We start from the raw sequence: 14,797 nt of genomic DNA on the forward strand, positions 1-14,797 counted from the left end.
AGGCTCTTTCCCTGGCTTGCTCTAGTTGGGGTTTTACAGGGACAGAGATGAATGGGAGCAGATGCCCATGCAGGACCATGTCCTGGCACAGCACTGACCCCAACCACAGCCATCCCCTCTGCCCCCTGGAGCAGCTTGTTGATGGCCCCCAATGTTGTCCTCTTTGCCCTAGGCTGGGTTTGAGCCCATCAAGGAGCTGTGGCCGCTCCAGCCCCGATCCAAGCACGGTGCTTTAATCCAGGGCTTTGCTTAGGGGTCTGGATAAAGATTAGCTGTGAACATTCCCCCCGATTAGGGTTTAATCCCTTTGACATTTCACATCTTCTTAGACCTCATAGGTGAGACCCTGGCAGCTACAAATCCCCAAGTCCTGGAGGGAGCTGCAGAGATTGCAGCCTAGGGGACACTCAGAGCAAGCTTCCCCCAGCTCTTGCTTTCAGATCAAGCTGCTTTCATAAATAAATCTCCTTTTTCTGGAAGGGGAATGGCCAGAAATAGACAAGAAGGGCAAGAGCTCGCCGTGTATCTGCTGTAAAACCCGCTTTGTGTCACTTTGAGTTGGCTTGAAAGGAGAAGCTCCCGACAACTGTAGCAAAGCAAACTTTATTCCATGTATAACATGCGTTCACATTTCCTCTGCCTTCAGACAAGCCTGGATGTCACACAGGGACCCATTTGTTTGAGTTTTATGGTTTTTTTCTGAACCAGACCCTTGGCTGACAGCAGAGGCTGGAGGAATTACAGCCTCCATTCACAGATATGTAAGAAAAGTTGGTAAATAAATACATGCACACACACATACAAATGAACCGTGGGGCTCCACACATGCAACAGATGAGGGCCAAAAGGGAAATGAAGAGCAGCCTCAGAAATGTGGGCTTTTCTTTGCCCCTACCCCAGGTGGGGTTTAATCCCATTGTGCCACCATGGTGACTGCTGTGGGTTTCCTCTGTGGATTTTAAACCCACGAACCCACAGGACATCCAGGCCACCTATAAGGCTGCATCCAGTCATTGATGTCCATCATTGGGGTCACAGCTGCAGCACTGTCAGTCTGGGCTCTCGCAGTTGTCTGTGCTGAACTTCGCTCTGTCCTGCTGGGAGAGGAGGAAACAGCCATGAGGCCCTTCCCAAACCAGATGGTGCTGTGGGTTTCCCATAATGGTCAATGAGGAATTTCACTGTATCTCAAGATAAGCTTCTCACAGCGCAGCTCATACCTACTGCCCCTTCTTTTCCCCTTGCCAAGAGCCTTCATCCTCTTTGTAGCCACATTGTAAGTACTGGCATGTTGCAAAGACCCCTCTTGAGCTGATGCTGCTGTGACCCCCACCTGAGCTTTCTGCTCTCCAGAGTGAGAAGCCTTATATCACCCTCCCAGGGCAGTCCTCCAGCCCATAGCTCCTCTCTTATGGCCTCACTCCCACTGGAGAGCACCCTCCAGGGCTGTGTCCCCCCCATTACCCCCAGCATGACCCAGACTGACCACACTGGCTGTCATCACACCCTGACCCCATCCTCAGCCCAAGCCCTCCTTACCTGGAGGACCTTGCTATAGGACAAGGGTGCAAACGAGTCTTCCAAGTAGCGGGTGCCGAATCCCATGATCCTATTCACAGCCTGGTTGCAGATGCCGGCCACTTTGGCAGTGAGGTGCACAGTGAAGGCAAACTGGATCTCCTGGGGGTTTACATTGGGTCTGCTGGCTGTCATCTCCCGGCAGACATAGGCATCAGCCAGGTTCTTGAAGGAGCTGTAGGACATGTCTTTGAAGAACGTCCGGAGCCTCACGTCTTCCCTCACCTGTTGGGGAAGCAAACGAATGGGTTCATTGAGGAGTGTCTGCCTCGGGTTGATGCCTTCACATCTTAGAGGGACTGCAGATGGGAGAGGGCAGGCAGACAGAATCACACCCCGGCGGGGAATTCAAGGGCACCGTTTCCTTGATTTCATTGAATATCTCCATCCGGAGGTGCTGCACTGTGTCAGAACCAAGGTTCCCCCTGGCCCCATCCCCACCAACTCTGGGTTCTCACCTGCCTGTCCAGCTCATCTCCAGCTTCTTGCAGCAGGGCCACAATTTCTCTGATGGCTTCATCTGCAGAGAGAGCACAGCCCCACGTCACCTCCAGCCCCATCCCCAAGCTCCCTGCTCAGATGCTCTCAGGGCATCACAGCTGCTTTGCCCCCCTAGGGATCCCCTAAACAGCACAGATCACCCTCCATCCCCATGAAAGCCATTTCAGCCTGTGTCCAAGTGCTTTGCCTGGAAGAACTGCCCTCTACCTTTGTGTTTGCCCCTCCCCAAACCAAGCCTTGATGCCATAAATCCCCTCAATGATTCCCTATGGCTCTTTGTATTGCACCCTTGGGAAGCAGAGATGAGTCCCACACAGGCTCTGCATGGAGACAAATCCCACACCACAATGTTTTCAGTATCAAAGTGCAGCACTCACCGACTCCATCAGTGCAGGTCGGCTCTGGCAGCTGCTCAGCCCTGCGCTCCCCACTGCCCTGCACGATCAGCCCGACCTCCTCCGAGACCCGTGCATAGTAACCCTCGTGCTGCTCAGCCTCTGTGGGGAGAAGAGCAAGTGGATCAGAACCAGGGATTGATGGAAAGGCCAACACAGACCCCATTGGCATGGTACCTGCACCCACCCTGGGTCGTACAATTGCCCCTCCTGTTAGCATTTAGGAAGGGGTGAGGATGTCTCACAGGTGCTGATGCTGCTGTAGCTCCCACCCTTCCCTGCAGCAAAGCAAAAGCAGCAGGGGATGGCATTTGGGTGGTTCCAGATTCAATCTCTGTTTTCAAATGCAGGTTGAAATTAACTTAGGGCGAGCTATTTTTGCTGCAGGGGGAAAACCTGTGCACATCAAATTCTGTGCACGGATAATCACCTTGGAGCAGCATGCAGTAACTTCCTGCATCACGAGCCACAGCCATGATGCACAGTTGTGCTCCTCACCCAGGGGATTCAATCAGCTCAGGCAAAAAATGACCCTTTTCCAGGATAGCGAATCAAGATTGGAGCTCCCAAACCAACCCCAGTGCCCCACAGAGCAACAAGAGGGTGATGCTTGGGTAGGGTTGGGACCCAGCTCTCCCATGCCCCAGCTGAGGTCACGTTGGTGGAGGGCTCTCACCTGTGGGGCTGGATGTAAGGACGTGCCGTAGGGGCAGGCAGCTGGGGCGCTTGGCCTTGGCCCCCACCTCACCACGCTCCTCCTCCACATTCTTCTTGAAGGAGAAGACCTTCTTGAGGCTGGGTCTCTTCCTGGTGGCTTTGCCCAGTGTTGGGGACGTGCTGGTGTCGGTTTTGTGTCTCTTGGCCCCTTCTGTTTTGCTGCTGTAAGGAGTTCTGACATCTTTTTCCTTTGTTTTTTGCCCCACGTTTTCCTTCTGCTCCTCAGAACTCCTTTTGAAGAGCAGATTTAAGAAGCTCTTAAACCAGGTGCGCTGGGCTTTGCCTTGGGAAGAGCTCTTTGTGCTTTTCCTCTTGGGCTCTGGCTCTGCTTTAGGATCCTCCCCAGGAGCTGACGCTTTGCTCTCTTCAACCACAGCCTCCTCCAGCCCCAGCTCCTTGTTCACCTCCTCTTGCTCCTTCTTCAAGCTGTGCTTGGTATGAGAATACTTGCCAAAGTCACTCTCCGACCTTTGCAGCTCGGCTGCCCTCCTCCCTCTCCCTTTTGCTCTCTCCTGAAGCCTTTCCTTGGCCGCCTGTGTGTTCTCACAGCAGCTCAATGAGCGCCTGACGTAGATCTCCAGCACTTTCTTGGCCCCTCTCCTGTCCAGAGAGAGGATGGATCCCGATGGCTGCCACGCTGAGTCCCATCGCTGCTGCTCTGTGGGCACAACTTGTGTTTTGCTGTAAGGGAAAACAACATTTTCAGCCCAGTGTTTGCTTTCATGAGGACAGAGCGTGGGTAGGTTGGCTATGATGGAAACTGCCACTGTTATGGCTGTAAGCTGAGGGTGTTTGGGGTGTCCAAGGGCGTATCCGTCCTTGGTAAATGATCAACCCCTTTTTATAGTGTTTATGGATGTAGGCTGCACGCTTGGGGTTTTATGATGGGGTAAAGACACTGATAATGGAAGAAGTGAAACTGCACAGAGAGGATGAGCTCATCCAGTGTCAAAGGGGCTGCTGGGTTTGCACAGGTATAATAGGGATATTGCCTTGCTGTGTCTTCCCATCACAACACAACACCGTGCAAAAGGGAAAACTACACATCCCCTCACCCCAGGTCTTCAAGCATCTCCCCTTGAAGCTGCTAAAAAAGCCCATCACAGCAACAAAAACCAAACCAGCCACAGCTCTGCACCCTCCAGAGAGCCAGACCCAAACCAAGTCTGCTTCCACTGCTGAGCAGAGCGCAGGAAGCCAACAGCAAAACCTATGGGCTGAGACATGTAGAGCCCGGAGCCGCTCGCAGGGATGGGCACACAAAGCACACATCTGCCCAGCACAGCTTGTCCATTTTATGGATCAAAAAGACAACTTTCACCCATCAGAACCAACCCCAAATCCACCCAACCACCCGTGTGAGCACCATTCATAATTGTAATTACAGCAAAGCAACATCCTCATCCTCCCACTGACTCCGACCCATTCTTGATTTGCTCTTTCGCTATTTACCTCTCCATTGGGATTGCTGCCCTTCTGGATGTGTATGTCAAAGCCAGCTCCTCAGCACTGAGCAAGGGGAGCCCCGGCCCCCCTGGCTTTATACCCACCCACTTTATACCCTCTGGGGTGGGTGACTCAGCCCTATTTTTAGCTCTCAGGACAGCACTTCCGCATGTGAACCGTTGTGCGTGAGTTTCAGTAGAAAGGAGAACCATTTCCTTGTGATAACCAGCAGCAATATAGCGTAAAGCGTCACCTGGTGCACCTTGGAACCAGCTCTCCCGTTGTTTGATAGGTTTTGTTTATTTGTTTTTTATCTCTTATAGGCTGATGAGCCGTGGAGGTTTTGCCACGCTGCTTCTGTAATAAGAAACCAAAGTATCTTGGGGAAATGGGGCCTCAGAGCAGCAATGATCTCCCCACTGCCACCCCAGTGGCACTCAGGACATTGGGGATACATAATGATGTGGCTGGGATACAACATCCTTGAAACCCCCCATGGGGCCCTTCAGGCAGCCTAAAACACGCAACGGGACCTTCTCAAATCACAGAACCATACAACAGTTTGGATTAGAAGGAAACAGAGAGACCACCTGGTTCCAACCCCCCTGCCTCGCTTATACCACATCCACCTGTGTCCACTGCTTCCTCCTGCAGGCTGCTGCCTGCCATCCTCATTGCTACTTTGCCATCTGATGGCAATATATCGCACTGCACCTTGCACAGCGCTGGACACGGATGCATTTGCTGGGCGGTGACCTGTGCAATACGCACACTGATCTTGGAAAGCCCTATGGGGTTTCCATGTGAGCAATGCTTTGTTTTCTCCAGCTTTCAGCCCAGATAACAAGCTGCCCTGAACCATCCTAGATAGAAATAGCCTTTTCCTGATAACAAGTCCAGCTCACAATTCAACACATCCACCATTACTTCCTTTCGATTTCTTTCTACAGTTTCTCTGGGCTGTTATTTCCTATTGCTTGAAGAGAAACAGCCCATTTCCCATCACCACTCCTGAACGCTGCTGAGTCAGTTCGATATTGATTAGGGAATACCCAGCTTTGTTTTTCAGCATCCCCACCTGATGCTGATAAACAACACATCCAGCTTGAGCTCGATGGCACCGAGTGGCACATGACCACAATGAGTGATAAGAACTTTCACAAGCAACTCAGTCTGCTTTTCCCTTCAACATCCACCATACAAACAAACAGCCACATCACTCGGAGAACTGAGCACAATTTGGCCACCTCCTGTTTGGAGGTCATCCAGGATGAGACTGTAAACAGTCCCTGTTGGTGGTGGAGCATTGATCAGCATTGATTTAAAGCCTCTTCCAGGCTTTCCGTCATTGTAACTGCATTCCTGGATGTAGCCTGAAGATGGGCTGCCCAAGGCAGTTTATTTAGGGATTACCACATGTAAAGCACATTATCAAGGGTATTGTCCAATGTCTCTTGAACAATAGGGCTTCAGCCACCTTTATGGAAGCCTGCTCCATCCCCAGAGGAAGGAGATTGTTCCTTGTGTCTGTTGTGAACCTCCTCTGATGCACAGGGTTTGATTTTGGGTGGCCTGGTGTGGAGCCAGGGGTTGGACACAATGATCCTTGTGGGTCTGTTCTATGGTTCTATTATATGACTCTATTATATGGCTCCATTCTGCAGTTTGCACTGTCCCTGGAGGTGTTCCAGAGCTGCAGAGATGTGGCACTGAGGGATGTGGGCAGTGGGCACAGTGAGAATGGGTCAATGGTTGGAATAAATGACCATGATTGTCTTTTCCAACCTTAATGACTCTATGTATGTGACCAACCCAAGCAGATGCTGTGTTTTAATTGTGACGACACCAACCACAAAGGTCCTTCCAAGCCCTGGGCACAAAAGTATATTCAAACCTGTAGTTCAAACCTAAACCAAGACACAGGAGATGGAGGCAGCCACTTCTCCCAGCATGGGCTGAAAAGAGAGCACAGCCAATGTATGGCACCTGGCTTCAATGGAAACCTCTGCTTCAAGGTGCTGGTGGGCACTGCCATATGGGACACCTACCCACATGGAACCACATGAAGCACAACCACAGCAACCCCCAGCACTGTTTCACTCCCTCTTCCCACGCACACACATTGAGTTGCCCAGCGCAGATGGCATTTATTGGGCTGTTTACTGAAAGGGATGGGTCGTGTTCCAGGAAAGCAGCGTGTTTATGGCTGTCTCACCTCCACACACTGTGGGAAGAGCAGTGGCTGCATTGCCCTGGGACAGACAGACAGACACAAGCTCATCCTGGGAGCTGGGAAGGATTTATCATTGCATGGCCTATCCTTGCAAAAGTGCCCTTTGCTTTTTCGCTTTCCAAGATCGCTCCGGAGCTCAAGGAGGGCTGAGTGCATCTGGCAGCTCCCCAAGCTCAGGAGGAAATCCCCGTCCAAGTCCAACGGGATCCTTAGTCATAGTTAGAGGAACAGATGGAAGGTGGCCACACGTACACTGCTCATGTGAGCTGGGGTCACCACCAGCTCCAACAAAGCCAGATGGGGAGCCATGGGCTGCTCAGGAGTCACCAAGGCTGCTTCTATGGCAAGAAAGTGGATGGGGTGTCACTTTAAGGAGAGCAATCAGGAGAAAGGCACATTCACTACTGGCCTGTTTCTTGTCACATCATTTAGCCATATGGTTACACAAAGAATCATTAAAAGGAATTAAAACAAGACCCAGTGGGACACATCTGCACAGCCTGAAGCTTCAGCCAGAATCCAGACTGATCCTTCAGCACATTCCCACCCTTAATCACAGCTCCACAGGAGACAGATCACAGTGCACGGCACATCTGCAGGGTGAGTCCCATCTCGGATCAGGGCAGCATCAATGAACTCATGACCCGGTGTGTGTTGTGCTCATCTCACTGTGACAACCAAGCAGTCTTTGCCAGCTCAGGCATCACAGCTTTGGCTCAAGGCAGCTTTTGGAATCCAGGACCCCCTCTGCTGCCTTCTGTGCAGGGAGCAGGAGGTGCTGGCACTTCCCAGCAGAGCACAAGTCCCCATGCACAGCACTGCACATGCAGCCTTCCATGGTGTCCTGTACTGAAACCTCCAGCAGCTCTTCTTTGAGCTCCTCATGCTCTTCGTTCTCCAGCTGCTCCAACCTGCTGGATTTCTCCTGGATGATCTCCCCGGGTGTCTTCAGAAATCTGCAAGTTGTTTTTAGTTGTTTTAAGCATCAGGTTGTGAATGCTGGAGCCCCTGCCCTGAGCTGAGCTCTGGAGCTCTTGCTTTGCCCTTCAGATCCATGTTCCCATACATCACACCAAACACACAGCCAAGATGCTGCAACTTCAGCTCTGCCCCATCAGATGCCAACACCTGGAGCCCAGCACCTTCCCATGCCCCATCCACACTGTTTCTTTGATTTCCAGCTCACCTGAACAGCAGCTTCTGTCCCGGCTCCCTTTTGATGATGTTAAGCTTGTAGTAATGTCTGAGTGCTCGGGACATCTTCTGATATGTCATGTTCATCCGGTTCTGGAAGGAGAAATGAATTCAGGGTGCTGAGCCAAAGCAAGCATCCATCCCTGGCCTGGATCTGCAGGGTGGCTGCCTGGGCACTGCAAACCTTGGCACAGCTCTGCAGCCCATGTTTGCCTCTGGGCCTATGGGTACCATAGTTTCTGGGGCTAACACCTCCCTCTTTACCTTGTGGTTCCCCCAGAGCTGGGCGAGTCCATGGGGGTTAACGATGCGGAATAGCTTGGCCTCCTTGTCCTCCCACTTGATGTAGGGCTCATAGCGGCTGTCGGACAGGAGCTGGTAGATGTAATCCCACAGCAGCCTGCAGTCTGAGCACACAGGAAACATCACAGAGCTCCCACTACGGCTCCAGTGAAGCTCAGTGAGTGTCAGGGTATTAACAGTTATCATATATATATTAAAGAAGTCAGAAGTGTAAATGCAAGAAGAGCCCAGAGCTCACGTGCAGCAGTTTTAGTTCTACATCTCCAAGTGTCAGCATGAACTACATTTCTTCAAGTGGGGAAACTGAGGCAGAGAAGCACACACTGACAGAATAAATAGAAGGAGGCAGATGGGACGAAGCACAATCTCATTTCCCCAAAGAACCAGGGTGAAAAAGATAATATTCACCTGTGATTTTCCCATCCACTGCTGCCAATGGGGCTGTAGGAAAAGAATAGATGGATCCTGTCCTGCAGCTGCCCTCAGTGCTGGGGTGGGAGAGGTTCAGGGGCTCGTGGAGGCTGCGGGATGGGGATGGCTCAGTGTGCTTCAGGCAGGGTGAGGGAGCATCTGGTGCAGCCTCTGAATCTCTGTCCATCCCTAAAAGGGAAAACCTCATGCTGCACTCAGGTGGGTCCCAGGACATCTTCCAGAGCCCTGAAATAAGCTTTGCTTAAGGACTGTAGGATGGGTTCAGCTGCATGCTGCAGCCAAGGGCAGGCACTGTGCTGCATGGACAGGCACCATGGCCACCATACAGGCACCATGGCCACCATACAGGCACCATGGCCACCATACCTTCCCCTGTGCCCTTGGCCTCTTGGAAGGGTGAATTCAGCAAAGGGCTGCACATCAGAGCTCTTCTTTGCGTCTTAATGTACCGGAGTAATTCATACAACACATCACCTGTGGGGAAGGAAAGTGAGCTCAGGTGGTTTTGTTGCTTGCATTGCTGCAGTGCTCACAGAATAAGACCTTACTCCCCACCCCTAAGAATGTAGGGTCTGTAAGAGGGTTTTCCTGGTCTCCAGCACCCACCCATCCCTCCCACAGCAGACCACAGCCTGGGATAGACCTGGTCCTTCTGCCTCACCAAACCTGAGCCAGGAGCACGGAACCTGAAGTCGTCCTTGGTGAGGATGCAAAGGGCTTTGCCATTCATTTCAAACTTGCTTTCATCCGTTTGCTGAAGGGAATATTCTCTCTCTGCCCATCTAAGCCAGTGGATGACATCGTCCTTACTCCACAAAAAGGGCTGGATTCCTGAAAGTGGTGGCAACCCCTGAAATATCTCCATCCGCACCCCCAAACTCAATGTAAAGGGACAGTGGTCTCCATCACCACCCTTCCCATCTATAGGGACCGAAATAAAGCAAGGACTATGAGCCATGGTGAACAGCCCACCTTACAGCTTCATGTAAGGAATGGTCCCCTGCACCCACCCCACCCCAGCTGCAGCAGCCCCACAGAGCAGCACCCACCCCACTCACTCAGCCTGCCAGGCAATGCCAGGCCCTGCCCCTCATCGTTGCGTGTGTGTCTGCCCCGGGGTGGAATCAAAGCTGCAGCCACTGTGCTGGAAGAGCCGAGCATCACTTCACCCTGGGGAAAAGAGATTAAATGCATCAATGGATGGAAATTCCGGGCTGCCCTGCCCTTGCATTGGAAACACCTGCACCAGGGTGAGCTGACTTCCCCATGATGTGATGCACTGTCTGTGCTCTTGCTCTAAATCCTCACCAGCCCCAGGTTGCCCCAGACAGGAGCCAGAGACCCCCACTCTCTTTCTCCCCTTTTCTTCCTGCTCCCATCAGCAGGAGCTCCAAGGCCCTTGGGAAGATTTCTGGAGGGGGAGAGGGGTAACACAGCCCTTTTAATGGGGTGCCGGGGGAGCTGAGCCCTAAAGAGAACCAAAGGTGGAGAAAATCACAGCACAGAGAGCAGACAGCAAAGCCTGGCTATGGCCTCACTGCAGAGGTGGTGGCATTGAAGGTGGTGACCCTAAAGCTGAAGATGGAGCACAGGGGACATAAACTGAAGCCCAGGGCAGGGAGAGCTGCTGCAGGCAGCATTCATTCAAAGCATGTGGGAAGGGTGAAGGTCACCAGAGCTGGTGACGTGCTTCATATTCCAACACTGTTGATGGATGCCAATGAGGAACTACTGTTAACGGTCAGCCTGTTGATGAGAAAGATCAGAAGGAGCTGAATCACTCTCAGACTTCATCTCAAAGGGTTTTCCTCACCCAAAGGTTAAATGTTAGCAAGTTTACTGCTGGCACTGATATCGTTTACTGCTGGCACTGATATCGTGGCTTAGCTGTTGTGTCCAGGCCTTTGTTTTTAGCAAAGCAAGCAGCTGTATGGGATCATAGGAAGAAACCAGAGCAAATCCAGCAGGATAAACTCCTTATAGAGGCTTTGCAGCAAGGCAAATGGTGTTTTGGATTCATTCTATGCAATAAGGAACATAAGAGCAAAGGGAATCAGCAGCGCATTCTGCCTACAGCTCCTTGAATGAAGGTGCTGTGTTTTCTCCCCCTGGTGTGGCTAATTAACGAGAGAATTAGAGTACAATTAGTGTACATTCTCCTCTCACTCCTAAAGGTTTCTGGGGCATAACGACACACTCTTAACCTCGTTAACTTTCCCTTTGTTTTATCAGAATCGATTTGGCGTCGTTTTGTTTCATCCTTCGCTATTTTCCCATGTTTTTCGGATACGCTCTTTGCTCTGTTTGAGGATCCGGAGTCTCAACCCAGGAGGAGAGCGGCCAAAAGGGGCATTGCGGAGCACAATGCTGAGCACGACCGGCTCAAAGAGGGGTCCGATGGGAAAGGACCCCAACAAGGGGGGGGTGGGCGGCTCTTACCTGCATCCCCGCCGCCCCAATGCCAAGATCCTTCCGGGAAACGAAATCGAAACGATCGGAGAGGGAGGGACGGGAGAAGAGAGAAGGGGGAAGGGGGAAAGGGGGAAGAGGGAAAGGGGGGTGTACCCAGGGCCTTTAACCCCCCACCCCCCAACACATACACATATATATACCCCATCGTGTCCCCGCTGCCCCCGCCCGTTGCCAGTACCGAAGTCCCCTCCAGAAACTCGGCTCACAAGCCTCTATGGTTGGTTTTAACTCTTTCTACCCACCGGGCACAGCCGAAATAGGGCAGCGCTTCGGGGTCCGCGGGGCAAAGACCCCACGATGGCGCGCCACTGCCGAAGCCACCCCCCTTTTCCTTTAGGCCACGCCCCCTTTTCATTTAGAGCGCGCCGTTTTCCTTTAGGCCACGCCCCCTCCTTTAGACCACGCCCCTTTCCTTTAGGCCACGCCTCTTCCCTTCAGACCACACTTCTTCCTGTAGGCCACGCCCCTTTCCTTTAGGCCACGCCCCTCCCTTTAGACTCACTCGTTTCCTTTAGGCCACGCCCTCTTTCCTTTAGACCACGCCTATTCTTTTAGGCCACGCCCCCTCCCCTAAAGCCACGCCCTTTCCTTCTCCCATCGCCCCTTCCTTCCCATTGGCTCACCGCCTCCACTCTCTGGACCAATCACAGAGCTGCGGGGGCGGGGCTTGGCCTCATTTCCAAGTCCCGCCCTCCCGGCTCGTTGAGGAGCGGCCTTGTTGGGGATGGCGGTGAGTGCGGCCTGTGCGGCCCTTCCCGTTCTATATGGGCTCTTCAGATCCTATTTCCGCCTGGGAATGGGGTTATAGGGGTCCTTCGTGGGTTGTTGTGTAGTTTGGAGCTGTTTAAGGGGCTTTCTTAGCCCTCTGTGTGCCTGAGGGGTCTGGGCTCTGTGGGGTCGGGGTGGGCCTCAGGGGCGCTGAGGGCGGTTTGGGGTCGGGAGGGCCCTGCTGTTCTATGGGAGGCTTATGGGGTTGTGAAGGCCTCAATCAGGGCCTACCCCAGTCTCAGTGTGTGCCGTGAGGCGGTGGGTGCCTATTTAGTGCCTATGGGGCTTCATCGTTGCGGGGCCGGGCAATTAGGGGCTGTTATCCCCGAGCTGTGTGTCTCCAATGCATCATTCATTCCTCCCTTTGCTTAGCAGGAGGCCTCGGTGCCCTTGGGTGAAGGTTTTGCTTTGCCCCATGGCTGCCTGCTTATAGTGTGTGTGCCCCAGCTCGTCCCCAAATGTGCCTGTAGTTTAAGTCTGACATCCCTTTTCTCCCCCCTTTCTGACCCTACAGTGCTTTGAAAGAGAGCTGGAGTAAGGGATTTTCTTGTAACGAGGAGCAGAGGGTGAGAGCTCACCTTGTCACTGTTGTAATTTCCCCCTGTCCTTAATCCTGCTTGCTCTGTGCTGCCTATGGTGACCTTAAGCTGTTCAGGAAGGGGGGAATCAGCCTGGAGAAGAGAAGGTTGCGGGGTGACCTCATTGCAGCCTTTCAATACCTGAAGGGAACTTACTCCCAGGAGGGGAGTAAACTCTTCAAAAGGGCTGACAATAGCAGGACTAGGTGGAACTGGTTTTAAGTTAAAAGAGGGAAGATTTAGGTTGGATGTTAGGAGGAAGTTCTTCACTAGGAGAGTGGTTAGGCCCTGGAACAGGCTGCCCAGTGAGGTTGTGGATGCCCCGTCCTTGGAGGTGTTCAAGACCAGGTTGGACGGGGCCCTGGGCAACCTGATCTAGTAAAGGTGTATGTTTGGTGGCCCTGCCAGGCAGGGGGGTTGGAACTACATGATCCTTGAGGTCCCTTCCAACCTGGGTCATTCTGTGATTCTGTGGGGGAATAATTCTGCCTGGGAGGCTGAGAGTGCACATCTGTAGGACAAATATTGTACATTACTTTGCCACAGTGGCTACGAACCCAGATCCTGTTGTAGCAGTACGTTATATCCCTAAAGAAGAAAGTTCACCTTCTCTCTCCATGGCCTCATCCTCAGCACAGAGTCCCAGTCCTTCCTGCTGCCATTCCCAGCAGTCACACATCAGTTACAGGAAGGGCAGTTAACGGAAAAGCACAGTTGTCCCATTTGAGGTGTGTCCTTATTTACCCCATGCACTGACTGAGCGTCACTTACGCTTATGGGTTGTAAATACTTACACACTTGGTTCATGGAAGTGTTTTTAGTCACGTGGGCAACCAGTTATAAGGTCGAAAAGCTGCCAGTCAACGTGTAAGCAAAGGTTCTTGCTGCTGTTAGAAGTTATTCTGGGCTTATGTGTATCTTTATTACAGCGGACCAGTTTTCATTAGGGAAGCAATGTAATTTCAGTAAAATAAATGGTGGTTACAATATGTAGGTACTTACATCACTAATAAATTCTCTTTTTCAGACTGTGGAGCCGATGCTTGCAGTGGTGCAGGTGCAGTTGCCTTTATTTGCTGTAGTAATGTCCACATTAAAGGGTCTTCAGTGATCTCATCCTATGGCTGAAATAGTGCAAGGTCTGTAGGCTCGTAAGTGAAGCCTGTGTACAAGGCTATGTCAGGCTTATCTCACATCATCTCAAAGTAATTAAGAGCTGGATGGAGTAAGTTGTGCTTTGATGGAAATAGGTGTGCGCTAAATTGGTGTTTATTTCAAAGCAGACTTATCTTATTTGCTGCCCGTGGATTAGTTTGTTGTTGTGCTGTTGTTTTGGAGGGGTTGAGTCCCATGTTTGTTTGGAGCTTAAGAGTCATCTTCCTGCTGGGAGTTCAATGCAGTTCAGTGGCAGTTCTTGGAGTGGAAGGCAAGAAAGGGGGAGAGGGGAAGCCATTATTGACTTCAATTGCACTGTCATCTAAGAATCTGAGATGGTGTGAATGGGACAGGCTTGCTGGATACCTGGAGTATGAAATAACCCTCAGGATTGAGAAACCTCCTTATTTCAGCTGATCTGATCACAAATCCCAACTCACCACAGTCTTTTCTTTGCTGTGCCTTCACATGTTCAGTCTTGCTTCCTCAGACTCTGAGAGGTTTTATCATCGCCTGCTTTGAGCTTTCTTTTAGGGATGTTGTGATGGTTGCTTTCCCAGAGCTGTATGTACATGTGCTACATACATGTACTACAATGCATACATGTACTACAGTGTGGTTGTAGTATGTTGGCCTGCTCTTATCACTAACACTGGTGGGATTCCACCCTCCTTACTCAAGCCTGCAGGGACAGCAGTTGATTGTGTTTCTTGACATTAACCTGTATATTCACACTGTGCTTTAAGATGTCCTGTCAGCTGTCCTGATGGAGCACATACACCAACTACAGCACTTCTCTCACCTCATTAACTGATGGAGTTCTTGTTTTGTCAGTTATCTATTTTGCCACTGGAAAACTGAAGTGAAAGATCCACAAAGGAGGGGAAGCAGAGAAAAGGCAGGAGGAGGAGCACCCTTTGCATTTGCTCTGTTGCCACAGCTGCAGTATTGTTGAAGGTATTCCATAGAGGACTTGGATTTAGTTCAGCTGGGTGAGTTTCACAAGGCTCTCCCAGTTTGCTTAT

At 51.6% G+C, this 14,797-nt stretch overlaps 2 protein-coding genes across 9 annotated transcripts; both read right to left on the minus strand.

The window, feature by feature from the left end:
- Nucleotides 1-692: 692 nt before the first annotated feature.
- Nucleotides 693-4,898, minus strand: LOC107324683 (apoptosis facilitator Bcl-2-like protein 14). 2 transcript variants are annotated; one of them, XM_015884909.2, is made up of 6 exons: nucleotides 4,644-4,898; nucleotides 3,151-3,872; nucleotides 2,457-2,576; nucleotides 2,037-2,098; nucleotides 1,540-1,803; nucleotides 693-1,094 (listed from the first exon to the last, which is right to left on the minus strand). In XM_015884909.2, exons 1-6 carry the CDS (start codon nucleotides 4,847-4,849, stop codon nucleotides 1,050-1,052), a joined length of 1,419 nt encoding a protein of 472 aa, XP_015740395.1. In that variant the 5' UTR covers nucleotides 4,850-4,898; the 3' UTR covers nucleotides 693-1,049. The 2 variants fall into 2 exon arrangements, with proteins under 2 accessions (XP_015740395.1, XP_015740394.2); XM_015884908.2 differs by having other exon boundaries at nucleotides 693-1,097; nucleotides 4,644-4,895.
- A 1,869-nt stretch (nucleotides 4,899-6,767) lies between these two features.
- Nucleotides 6,768-11,607, minus strand: ETV7 (ETS variant transcription factor 7). Of its 7 annotated transcripts, none has more exons than XM_015884914.1 (8): nucleotides 11,514-11,607; nucleotides 9,849-9,969; nucleotides 9,466-9,630; nucleotides 9,166-9,273; nucleotides 8,776-9,024; nucleotides 8,329-8,471; nucleotides 8,057-8,157; nucleotides 6,768-7,826 (listed from the first exon to the last, which is right to left on the minus strand). In XM_015884914.1, the coding sequence occupies exons 2-8, from the start codon at nucleotides 9,958-9,960 to the stop codon at nucleotides 7,574-7,576; spliced, it is 1,131 nt and encodes a 376-aa protein (XP_015740400.1). In that variant the 5' UTR covers nucleotides 9,961-9,969; nucleotides 11,514-11,607; the 3' UTR covers nucleotides 6,768-7,573. The 7 variants fall into 7 exon arrangements, with proteins under 7 accessions (XP_015740400.1, XP_015740398.1, XP_015740399.1 ...); XM_015884912.2 differs by lacking the exon at nucleotides 11,514-11,607 and adding an exon at nucleotides 11,239-11,341; XM_015884913.2 differs by lacking the exon at nucleotides 11,514-11,607 and adding an exon at nucleotides 11,239-11,340 and having other exon boundaries at nucleotides 9,858-9,969.
- Nucleotides 11,608-14,797: the final 3,190 nt, after the last annotated feature.

Source organism: Coturnix japonica, chromosome 26 (assembly GCF_001577835.2).
Source record: "Coturnix japonica isolate 7356 chromosome 26, Coturnix japonica 2.1, whole genome shotgun sequence".
Lineage (NCBI taxonomy): Eukaryota > Metazoa > Chordata > Aves > Galliformes > Phasianidae > Coturnix > Coturnix japonica.

Excerpts from the sequence above, each read along its gene's own strand:
- LOC107324683 (XM_015884908.2), bottom strand. The coding sequence starts at position 4,849 with ATGGTTCTCCTTTCTACTGAAACTCACGCACAACGGTTCACATGCGGA. Across the intron at positions 2,099-2,456 it reads GACCTGCACTGATGGAGTCG|ATGAAGCCATCAGAGAAATT; the intron begins GTGAGTGCTGCA and ends CTCTCTCTGCAG. Across the intron at positions 1,804-2,036 it reads GAGATGAGCTGGACAGGCAG|GTGAGGGAAGACGTGAGGCT; the intron begins GTGAGAACCCAG and ends CTTCCCCAACAG.
- ETV7 (XM_032449237.1), bottom strand. The coding sequence starts at position 9,993 with ATGCATTTAATCTCTTTTCCCCAGGGTGAAGTGATGCTCGGCTCTTCC. Across the intron at positions 8,158-8,328 it reads AGCTCTGGGGGAACCACAAG|AACCGGATGAACATGACATA; the intron begins GTAAAGAGGGAG and ends TTCTCCTTCCAG. Across the intron at positions 7,827-8,056 it reads GGACAGAAGCTGCTGTTCAG|ATTTCTGAAGACACCCGGGG; the intron begins GTGAGCTGGAAA and ends AACAACTTGCAG.